Source organism: Ranitomeya variabilis, chromosome 4, assembly GCF_051348905.1.
Source record: "Ranitomeya variabilis isolate aRanVar5 chromosome 4, aRanVar5.hap1, whole genome shotgun sequence".
Lineage (NCBI taxonomy): Eukaryota > Metazoa > Chordata > Amphibia > Anura > Dendrobatidae > Ranitomeya > Ranitomeya variabilis.
Window position 1 is genome coordinate 289,792,693 of NC_135235.1, and position 12,461 is coordinate 289,805,153.

At 41.5% G+C, this 12,461-nt stretch overlaps 1 protein-coding gene across 1 annotated transcript in view; it reads left to right on the plus strand.

Annotated features, from left to right (window-relative positions):
• Positions 1–12,461, plus strand: part of VWA1 (von Willebrand factor A domain containing 1) — a 67,346-nt gene that overhangs the window by 39,601 nt on the left and 15,284 nt on the right. Inside the window, exons 3-9 of the mRNA XM_077250145.1 lie at positions 1,361–1,636; positions 3,630–3,905; positions 4,405–4,680; positions 6,057–6,332; positions 6,799–7,065; positions 9,541–9,816; positions 10,303–10,569. Coding sequence (XP_077106260.1) covers positions 1,361–1,636; positions 3,630–3,905; positions 4,405–4,680; positions 6,057–6,332; positions 6,799–7,065; positions 9,541–9,816; positions 10,303–10,569 — 1,914 coding nt within the window. The remainder of the gene's footprint in view (positions 1–1,360; positions 1,637–3,629; positions 3,906–4,404; positions 4,681–6,056; positions 6,333–6,798; positions 7,066–9,540; positions 9,817–10,302; positions 10,570–12,461) is intronic.

Here is a 12,461-nt window from a genome sequence, read left to right on the forward strand (position 1 = left end):
CATAATCATATTGACCCATGGTATATACTAATTTTTCTAGCAAATATAATACAAAAACAATTCTAGAATTGTTGATTTTGGTTGATCTAAAATTATAAAAAAATAGAAGAAAATTTGAACAAAATGCCACTGAAAATTACAGCTTGATGGGGAAGGGGGGGCTAGCAAAAATTTGTCCATAGAATAAAATTAAAAGTTATGGGTCTCAATAAAATAATTTTTAAAGTGCTTTTTTTATGAAATGTAGAAAAAAAACATATTTAGTATTTTCCTTATTATATTGACCTGCATAAGAATAAATAGCGTTGCAACTGTGCAGAATGGTGAACAGTGTTTAAAAAAATACATTGTTCCATTTTTGTGCATTTCAACTTCCAAAAAGTGTATAAAAAGTGATTTAAAAATTCATATGTACCCAAAAATGGGACAAATGAAAACTGCATCATATCACACAAAAAAAGTAACCCTCCTATAGCTCAGTTGATGGAAACTTGTTAAAATTTGGTCTCTCTGAATAAGGAAAATGCTATTTTTTTGCACAGTATTTTTTATACAAAAAATAATAAAATTTTAAATAAAACTATATACGTTTGATATCACTATAATTGCGCTGATCCGCAAAATAAAGGCGATACTTTATTTGTTTAGCAAATTAAAAACATAACATTTTTCAAAACAACAACCTTTCCCATAAAGAGTTATTAAAAGTTAGGTATTATGTTATATGTGCACTAAAATGGTGCCACTGACAAATACAACTCATCCTGCAAAAAACAAGGTATTGTGGAGACAATAAAACACTGGAAAAAAAAAATGTCTGGATCTAAGAGACAAATTAAGTTTAGTTAATAAGAAAAAATGTCCTTTAACAAAAGGATAAATAAGATAATGAAAATAAAATAATATTAGTTGTTGTTATTAGTATTAGTATTATTATTATCATACACCAGTTTTACTTTCTAAGAATGTTATAGTCAGTATATTAAACTGTGTCAAAGTAAGTGGCACTAATATAAAATATGAAAGAAAAGCTCTAGGTAATTAATATTCTTTTTAAAAAAATCAATTTTATTTGTAAAAAAAAATGTAAACCCACTTTTATGATGTATAGAGTTTTGCAGAAAGTCAGAAAGAAAAACTTTGTTTTCCTAATTAGGAAAAAGTTTACAGAAACAGAATATTGAATAATGCTGCCATCTAGTGTTTACTTTTAAGTACTGCGGCCATAGAAAAATCTACAGTACTTTATATAACACCCCAAAAAAAATAAACATTTGTTATTATTTTTTATAACATTTTTAAATAGGATTCTATATATGTACATTATATGATTTTATCATTTTCTTCTCAACACATACAGAACTGATTAAAGCAAAGAGACTTCACGCACTGAATATAACAACAACAAGCTTTCTGCTGACCTGGCCCAGGTTACTATCTAAAGAGATTGGCCATTATGTTTTGGAATACGCACCAGTAGCAGATTCAAAGAAGATACGGCGCACTCTGCAGGGGGATCAAACAAGTTTAGAGATTACAGGTTTAACGGCAAATACCACATATGAGGTCACACTGTACCCCGAGTCGAATGTTGAGTATCTCCAGCCTCAAACGATAAAAGTCTCGACTCTGCAAGGTAAAATTATTGTGGTAAGGAATTAAAAATGTACAAAATAATGTAATATTGCATGTGCGAAGTACAAACGTAGATAATATGCCTGAAGAAAGACACAGATCCATCAAGTCCAACCTATAATCTACAGTACTGATGAAAGTTTGACAAGTGGGTGGGTTGTGGACCCACCATGCCACAGGGCGGGCTTACTCTGGAGGGGCATGGCTAGGCAGCTACCTGATGTTCACTGGAGCTCCTGATGGTAAAGTCAGGCTTAAGCTGTAGGTGGCCACCAGGTACCACTCCTAGGCAGTCCCCAGGACTGCAGAAGCTGACCCCAAATATCAGAAATACAGGTACGGACTCGGAGTGCAAGGCAGGACCGGATGCTGATGCTGGTTCAGACGATGCGGATCCTGGAACACTTGACATGACGGACACTAGTGTTGGTTCGGACAGTGCGGATCCTGGAACACTTGATAGGATGGATACTGGTGCTGGTTCAGACAGTGTAGGTTCTGGAACACTTAACAGGTTCAGGTGTTAGTTCAGACTTGATGGGCTCTGGTTCAGGAATTCAGGTTCAGGAACAGACAGGATGGATTCAGGTTCAGGTACAGACAGGACAGGTTCAGGAGGAACAGGTTCAGGAATTCAGGTTCAGGAACAGACAGGACGAATTCAGGTTCAGGTACAGACAGGACAGGTTCAGGAGGAAGAGGTTCAGGAATTCAGGTTCACAAACAGAAAGGACAGGTTCAGGTACCGACAGAGCATTTTCAGGTTCAGGTACCATAGAGAGGGTTCAGGGACCGACATGGTGGATTCAGGTTCAGGTACCGCAGAGCGGTTTCAGGTTTGGGGACCGATAATGCGGTTTCAGGTTCAGGTTCAGGCTAGCCGAGTACTGGACAACAGTACTGGAACAGAGACCTGAAAATGGCTTAGCAGGTTGCAGACTAAACACAGATGTTGTGCAGGCACCTCCCTACAGGGGAAGGTGCCTTAAATACTCTAGTGCCTCCCAGCCATTGGGTTCAGACACATCAGGAGTGCACATGCTACCCCTTTAAGAAACTTGGAGCGTGCACCCTAAGTGCACCGTAAGGAGACCTGCACTGCTTGTGCAGATCCAGGAACCACAGCAGAGGACACACAGCTGGGCGGTGGAGGTGATGAGCATGTCGGTGTCTCTGCCAGAAGCAGGGAAAAATCATGCAGGGACGCCTGCATTACAGTCTATTGTCTCATATTAGGGGAAAATTAATAGACCATTGAACATGATGTGGCAGAGAAGTCCATAGTCTCACTGCACATACACTAAATAATCCATAATCTTACTCTTCGTACAGTAAAGAAACCACAGTCTCACTGCTCGTACCATAAAGAATCCATAGTCTCACTGCTCGTACAGTAAGAAAATAATTAAGTAGTTGGTTTATTTCACCCCACTCGGATTTGTTTTCCCATATTTCAATACAAATACAATACAAAATAAAATGAATGGTGTCATTCAAATATAAAACTCATCCTTGAAATAAACAAGCCCTGATACAACTATGTTGATGGAAAAATAAAAAACTTATAGCTCATGGAAAGGAAAGAAAAGATGAAAGAGCAAAAATGAAAAATTCCTGGCTTTTTAAGGTGTTAAGTTATCCTCCTCAATGTTGTTTCTACACCATAAACCCCCAGCAATGTAATTATTAAAAATATTAAAATTGAGAGGGCCCAATACTGACCCCTGTGGTGCCTCATTGGTAACTGTGACGCAATTGGAGTGTTTTCCTATATTAACCATTATTAATGACACCCATTGAATACATAAAGGACAGTTTGCCAGAGTGGAAGATCTTCTTTCTCATGGGTTATTCACTTTGGTTAATAGCAGTGATGAGCATGGGACACCTGACATAAATAATTGGGGTCTTTGGCTGAGACGACCTCTGTAAGTTATTAATTTAGTAGAAAGCTTTGGATTTGCAACATATATAAGAAATTTTTCTTATTTTAGAGGTGAAAGAAGAGAGGAACCTGGAAGCCCTGGATATAACAACTACAGGATTTGTGTTGAGTTGGACAAAGTTATCTGGGGATACAGGGGTGTATGTCGTGGAGTATTCATCGCTGTCTGACCCAAAAAGCAAGCTACAGAAGATGACATCGGTGGAGGAGACTAGTGTGGTCCTTAGTACTTTAACCCCAAATGCCACCTACCAGGTCACACTCCTACCTGACTCCAGTGACCCCAATATGCAGCCCGAAACAATCCAAGTGTCCACGCTCCCAGGTGTGTCTTCTGCTTCACTATTACTATTGCTGTTCTCCTTTGTGCCATTATAGTAGAGTATGTTGTTGTTAAATGAGACTTTCCACAAGGAGAGAACCCTTTAGGTTGTGTTATCTGTGGGAAATATTCTTAGTTCAACCTTGGACTTTGCACCCTCCCCCCAAAAAATTAATGGCAGAGTTAGCTTTATGGTAACTTCACCTCCCAAAAATGAAATAAAAAGAGATCAGAAAGTTGTATAGATTCCAAAATAGTAATTATAAAAATTACCGCCACTAAAACAACAAACCCTCTATTGACTTAAAATTAAAAAAAAGTTATAGCTCTTGGAAAGTGAAGAAGGAAAATCGATAGCACTGAGGGGCCCAATGGGACGCTGTTGGTTAAGAACCCACATAAACCTGTAGCAGGCCCTGGTAATCCTACTAATCTCTCCAAGCCAACCAGCCGATCACAATCTATCACACTAATCTCTTTATTTCTAACCTTTGTTCTACAGATTATATCCAAGAAAGAAATCTACAAATTCTAGGCATCACATCCACCAGTTTTAATGCCTCCTGGTCCAGGTTGATAGGTGATATGGGACGTTACTTTCTGGATTATGCTTTACTGTCTTATCCAAGGAGAAAGACAAGGAAGACTTTGTATGGAGACCAGACCAGTGCAATGGTCAGTGGGCTAATACCAAACACTACCTACCTGGTCACGTTCATTCCTGAATCCAAACTGGAGGCTTTACAATCACAGACGCTCCCGGTCTCCACTCTACCAGGTAGGACGTCTTTTCTCTATCATTATTAATAAGAGCCTGAAAAAATACAGCACACAATGACAAGGAATGCCCTAGAAACTGCTGATCCAACCATTGGTAAAGGCATTAGAATGCTTGGGAAACCCTATGTAAGTGTATTTCAAGATAATGGATGGCTCTCATCCATATAATCATACCAAGCAACAGCAAACTTGTGAAATTGATCTCAATAGACTTATGTTCTGGGCCATATGGAAGGAGGTAATGTCCTGAGGCTTATGGAAGGAGGCAATGTCATGAGGCTTAAGGAAGGAGGCAATGTTCTGAGTCTTATGGAAGTAGGCAATGTCCTGAGGTTTATGGAAGGAGACAATGTCATGAGGTTTATGGAAGGAGGCAATACTATGAGGCTTATGAAAGGACGCAATGCCATGAGGCTTATGTTAGGAGGCAATGTCCTGAGGTTTATGGAATGAGGCAATGTCATGAGGTTTATGGAAGGAGGCAATGCCACGAAGCTTATGGAAGGAGGCAATGTCATGAGGCTTATGGAAGGAGGCAATGTCATGAGGCTTATGGAATGAGGCAATGTCATGAGGTTTATGGAAGGAGGCAATGCCACGAAGCTTATGGAAGGAGGCAATGTCATGAGGCTTATGGAAGGAGGCAATGTCATGAGGCTTATGGAAGGAGGCAATGTCATGAGGCTTATGGAAGGAGGCAATGTCATGAGGCTTATGGAATGAGGCAATGTCATGAGGTTTATGGAAGGAGGCAATGCCACGAAGCTTATGGAAGGAGGCAATGTCATGAGGCTTATGGAAGGAGGCAATGTCATGAGGCTTATGGAATGAGGCAATGTCATGAGGTTTATGGAAGGAGGCAATGCCACGAAGCTTATGGAAGGAGGCAATGTCATGAGGCTTATGGAAGGAGGCAATGTCATGAGGCTTATGGAAGGAGGCAATGTCATGAGGCTTATGGAAGGAGGCAATGTCATGAGGCTTATGGAAGGAGGCAATGTCATGAGGCTTATGGTAGGAGGCAATGTCATGAGGCTTATGGAAGGAGGCAACGTCTTGAGGCTTGTGGAAGGAGGCAACGTCTTCCTTATGGAAGGAGGTAATGTCCCAGAGCTTATGACAATCTCTCATTTCAGAGATTGGATGTTTAGGGACATGTTCAGGCTCATGTTGTGTTGACATAATTGGTCTGACAGAGTGCATTGGAAAATAAAATTTGTGTTTTAGGACCTCCCTGTCCTCATGTACTCCCCACTGAAAATGTTGTTTAATTTTGAATAGTTTTGCTTGTTTAGCTGAGATATTTTACTTGTCATGTTATATGAGTTTTTATAATCTAATTTTATATGTGACGATTTGTTTTTTTCCCACTAGATCACACACATACAAGAAATTTGCAGGCTCGGGACATCACAAGCTCTGGATTTCTCCTAACCTGGACTAGGCTGCCTGGAGACAAAGGGCGCTATGTTTTGCAGTATATTCCCGTTTCTGATCCAGGGATGATACAACAGAAAATTGTGCATGGAGATGAGACCAGTGTGGCTGTGAGTGGCCTAAAATCAGGTACCACCTATCAGATCACATTGATCCCGGAGCACAGTGCAATGTTTGCTCCTCCTGAAGTCATCATGGTCTCCACTCAATCAGGTAGGTGAGGCCTGAAGTAGCAGGGTGACTATCACATCCAATCAGTGTCCTTTAACTCCTCCTTTTGCTTCCTGTAGCCTAAGTGGGATGGATCTGAAGCAAAGCTGTGCACAACAGAGAGGCAGTCTCCTGTATAGTAGTACATTTCTAGCAATATAAGCTGAAAAAACTAAAAACTGTAAAATAAATTACAATGGAGCTATAAAAAGGTATATATACAGTACGTAAAGGTATATATACACATACATCAGGGGACATTTTAAGCCCTATAGCCATAAAGAGACCACTTTAATGAAAAATGAATAGTCCTTGTGAAAAACATTTTGGTTTGCCCCCATATTACCTAGATACAGGCTCCCCTTTTTTTCTTGAGGCCTCTATCCTGATTTATGGTCTTACTCCCATACCATGTCCTGTGTTAGTTTACACAGATTCCCCGAGTAACGATAACCCATCTTCTTTTTAGAACAAGTACATCCAAGGAATTTTCACGTGATTAATGTAACAGCGACAAGTTTTTCGGTGACCTGGTCCAGGACCCCTGGAGACTGGGGCCGTTACATTGTGGAATACTCTCCTGTGTCGGATCCAAGTGGAACATTACAGAAGACTTTATCTGGGGATGATAATACGGCGTTGATTAGTAACTTAGCCCCCAATACCACCTACCAGGTCTCCCTTACCCACGAGTCCGGGGTCCAGTCTGGAAGGATTCAAGTGTCTACTCTCATCGGTAAGTTCACTGGGGTGACGTTTGAGTCTAGTCTTGATCTTATAGGGATATTCTGAATACTAAAAGTTTATACAGCTGAATATGTAAACGGTCTACATATAAAGTGGAACAACTCTGTAACAAAATGTTCTGTCATTTCTGTATTTACATGTATTTAAAATTGAAATATATACAGCTTACTCATATACATGAATTAAGGAAGATGTCAGGGGTCATTGGCATCTCCACATCTGGCTTGGATGTGATACAGGAGAGAGCTTCATGTGTCGGTATGTGACCTGTGTTGTATGTGAAGGGGGCTGGCTGCTCATTTCAGAATCTAAGCCAGACCCCCTTTTTCTTAGCTGATGCATAGTGAGAGAAGCTGGCTAGCTCATGCCTTGCAATGAGCAGTCAGCCAGCCCCCTTTACATGCCACACTGGTAATGTGCCGACACTGATGCTCTCACTTGTGTGGTATCTAAGCCGAATGTGAAGCTATCGGGTCCCTGGATCAACACTGATATCTAAAGATTAGGCACCATTTTTGAAAGGGTTGTCCGGTCACAACATATTGACCCATAGCATAGGTCATCAATATCAGATCCATGGGGGTTTGACACCCACCCGGGACCACCATCAATCAACTCTTACAAGCTGCAGTGGTAGCTGAATGTAAATAGTTTTAACAGAGCTGCAAAACGCAGCTCCATTTAATGTGTAGCAGCCGCGCTGTAGATTTTTTTTCCTGCTATACAACCCATTTAATGTCAAATTACAGGCTATATTATAGACCAGAGCTGTAATCACAATTCTGCCAGTTTCAGAGGTGAAATTTTCCAGCATTTTTTGCTGATTTAGTGCCTTCAATGAAAACCATAAAATACATAATGGACACAGTTTGGCAAAAAGGAAAGTGTTCCTTCTCAAGGGTCATTGGTGTTGGTTAATAGAGGTGATGCACAAAGGACACCTGAAATAAAGAATTGGGGTCTTTTGCTGAGATGCCCTTTATGAACTATTGATTTAGTAGAAAACATTGGATTTAACAAATGCAAAATCAGAATATGTCCTGAGGCTAAAGGAAGGAAGCAATGTCCTGAGGCTTAAGGAAGGAAGCAATGCCCTGAGGCTTATGGAAGGAAGCAATGCCCAGAGGGTTATGGAAGGAAGCAATGCCCTGAGGGTTATGGAAGGAAGCAATGCCCTGAGGCTTATGGAAGGAAGCAATGCCCTGAGACTTATGGAAGGAAGCAATGCCCTGAGACTTATGGAAGGAGACAATGTCCTGAGACTTATGGAAGGAGGCAATATCCTGAGACTTATGGAAGGAGGCAATGTCTTGAGCTTTATGAAAGGAGACAATGTCCTGAGACTTATGGAAGGAGGCAATGTCCTGAGACTTATGGAAGGAGGCAATGTCCTGAGGCTTATGGAAGGAGGCAATATCCTGAGGCTTATGGAAGGAGGCAATGTCCTAAGGCTTATGGAAGGACACAATGTCCTGAGACTTACAAGAGGAGGCAATATCTTGAGGCTTATGGAAGGAGGCAATGTCCTGAGGCTTATGGAAGGAGACAATGTCCTAAGACTTATGGAAGGAGGCAACGTCCTGAGACTTATGGAAGTAGGCAATATCCTGAGGCTTATGGAAGGATGCAATGTCCTGAGGCTTATGGAAGGAGGTAATGTCTTGAGGTTTATCAAAGGAGACAATGTCCCCAGACTTATGGAAGGAGGCAATGTCCTGAGACTTATTGAAGGAGGCAACATCCTGAGACTTATGGAAGGAGGCCATGTCCTGATGCTTATGGAAGGAGGTAATGTCTTGAGGTTTATCAAAGGAGACAATGTCCCCAGACTTATGGAAGGAGGCAATGTCCTGAGACTTATTGAAGGAGGCAACATCCTGAGACTTATGGAAGGAGGCAATGTCCCGAGACTTATGGAAGGAGGCAATGTCCTGAGACTTATGGAAGAAGGCAGTGTTTGAGACTTATGGAATAAGGCAATGTCCTGAGGCTTATGGTAGGAGGCAACGTCCTGAGGCTTATGGAAGGGGGCAATGTTCTGAAGCTTATGGAAGGAGGCAATGTTCTGAGGCTTATGGAAGGAAGCAACATCCTGAGACTTATGGACGGAGACAATTTCCTGAGGTTTATGGAAGGAGGCAATGTCCTGAGACTTATGGAAGAAGGCAGTGTCCTGAGACTTATGTAAGGAGGCAATGTCCTTAGGTTTATGACAATTTCTTCTCTCAGAGATTGAATATTTTGGGACAAGTTCAGGCTCAGGTTTTGTTGACATAATTGGTCTGAGAGAGAGTGCATAAGAAATTCAGTTTTTGGATTTGATACTTCCCTGTCCTCATGTACTCCCCTCCGAAATGTTTTTAATTTTGAAACGTTTTCATTGTTTAGCGGAGATATATTACTTGTTGTGTTCTGAGTTTTTATACTATATTTTATATGTGATGGTTTGGTTCTTTCCCAATAGATCACACACATACAAGAAATTTGCAGGCTCGGGACATCACAAGCTCTGGATTTCTCCTAACCTGGACTAGGCTGCCTGGAGATGAAGGGCGCTATGTTTTGCAGTATATTCCTGTTTCTGATCCAGGGATGACACATCAGAAAATTGTGCATGGAGATGAGACCAGTGTGGCTGTGAGTGGCCTAAAATCAGGAACCACCTATCAGATCACATTGATCCCGGAGCACAGTGCATCGTTTGCTCCTCCTGAAGTCATCATGGTCTCCACTCAATCAGGTAGGTGAGGCCTGAAGTAGCAGGGTGACAATCACATCCAATCAGTGTCCTTTAACTCCTCCTTTTGCATCCTGTAGCCTAAGTGGGAGGGATCTGAAGCAAAGCTGTGCACAACAGAGAGGCAGTCTCCTGTATAGTAGTACATTTGCAGCAATATAATCTGAAAAACTGTAAAACAAATTACAATGGAGCTATAAAAAGGTATATATACAGTACTTAAAGGTATATATACACATAAATCAGGGGACGTTTAAAGCCCTGCCCTGTTTTTCCAATGAAGCCCTCTACAAGCCACAGAGACCACTTTAATGTAAAATGAATATTCCTTGTAAAAAAAACATTCTGGTTTGCACCCATATTAGCTAGATACAGGCTCCCCTTTTTTTCTTGAGGCCCCTATCCTGATATATGGTCTCACTCCCACACCATGTCCTGTGTTAATTTACACAGATTCCCTGAGTAATGATAATCACATTTTCTTTTTAGAACAAGTGCATCCAAGGAATTTTCACGTGAATAATGTAACAGCGACAAGTTTTTTGGTGACCTGGTCCAGGGCCCCTGGAGACTGGGGCCATTACATTGTGGAATACTCTCCTGTGTCGGATCCAAGTGGAACATTACAGAAGACTTTATCTGGGAATGATAATACGGCGTTGATTAGTAACTTAGCCCCCAATACCACATACCAGGTCTCCCTTACCCACGAGTCCGGGGTCCAGTATGGAAGGATTCAAGTGTCTACTCTCATAGGTAAGTTCACTGGGGTGAAGTATCCGTGCAGTATTAATCTCATAGGGATATTCTGGTAATAAAAGTTTATTCAGCTGAATATATAATTAGTTTACATAAAAAGTGGAGCAACTTTGTAACAAAATGTTCTGTCATTTCTGTATTTACATGTGTTTAACATTGAAATATATACAACTTACTCATATACATGAATTAAGGAACATGTCAGGGGTCATCAACATCTCCACATCTGGCTTAGATGTGATACAGGAGAGAGCTTCATGTATTGGTATGTGACCTGTGTTGTATGTGAAGGGGGCTGGCTGACTGCTCATTTCAGAATCTAAGCCAGACCCCCTCTTTCTTAGCTGATGCATATTGAGCGAAGCTGTCTAGCTCATGTCTTGCAATGAGCAGTCAGCCAGCCCCCTTTACATGCCGTACTGGTAATGTGCCGACACTGATGCTCTCACTTGTGTGGTATCTAAGCCGAATGTGAAGCTATCGGGTCCCTGGATCAACACTGATATCTAAAGATTAGGGCACCATTTTTGAAAGGGTTGTCCGGTCACAACATATTGACCCATAGCATAGGTCATCAATATCAGATCCATGGGGGTTTGACACCCACCCGGGACCACCATCAATCAACTCTTACAAGCTGCAGTGGTAGCTGAATGTAAATAGTTTTAGCAGAGCTTCAAAATGCAGCTTCATTTATTGCCAAATTACAGGCTATATTATAGATAAGAGCTGTAATCACAATTCTGCCAGTTTCAGAGGTGAAATTTTCCTGCATTTTTTGCTGATTTAGTGCCTTCAATGAGAACCACAAAATACATAATGGACACAGTTTGGCAAAAAGGAAAGTGTTCCTTCTCAATGGCCATTCGCATTGGTTAATAGAGGTGATGCACAAAGGATACCTAAAATAAAGAATTGGGGTCTTTTGCTGATATACCCTTTATGAGCTGTTGATTTAGTAGAAACATTGGGTTTACCAGATGCAAAATCAGAATATGTCCTGAGGTTATGGAAGGAGGTAATGTCTTGAAGCTTTTGGAAGGGACAGTGTCCTGAGGCTTATGGAAGGAGGCATTGTCCTGAGGCTTATAGAAAGAGGCAATGTCCTGAGGCTTTATGGGAGGAGGCAATGTCATGAGACTTACGGAAGGAGGCAATGTCCTGAGGTTTATGGAAGGAGGCAATGTCATGAGGTTTATGGAAGGAGGCAATGTCCTGAGGTTTATGGAAGGAGGCAATGTCCTGAGGTTTATGGAAGGAGGCAATGTCCTGAGGTTATGGAAGGAGGTAATGTCTTGAAGCTTTTGGAAGGGACAGTGTCCTGACTCCTGAGGCTTATGGAAGGAGGCATTGTCCTGAGGCTTATAGAAAGAGGCAATGTCCTGAGGCTTTATGGGAGGAGGCAATGTCCTGAGGTTTATGGAAGGAGGCAATGTCCTGAGGTTTATGGAAGGAGGCAATGTCCTGAGGCTTATGGTAGGAGGCAATGTCCTGAGGCTTATGGAAGGAGGCAATGTTCTGAAGCTTATGGAAGGAAACAATGTCCTGAGGCTTATGGAAGGAGGCAATGTCCTGAGGTTTATGGAAGGAGGCAATGTCCTGAGGCTTATGGTAGGAGGCAATGTCCTGAGGCTTATGGAAGGAGGCAATGTTCTGAAGCTTATGGAAGGACACAATGTCCTGAGGCTTATGGAAGGAGGTAATGTCCTGAGACTGACGGAAGGAGGCAATGTCCTGAGGCTTATGGAAGGAAGCAATGTCCTAAGGCTTATGGAAGGAGGCAATGTTTGGAAGCTTATGGAAGGAGGCAATGTCCTGAGACTTATGGAAGGAGGCAGTGTCCTGAGACTTATAGAAGGAGGTAATGTCCCGAGACTTATGGAAAGATG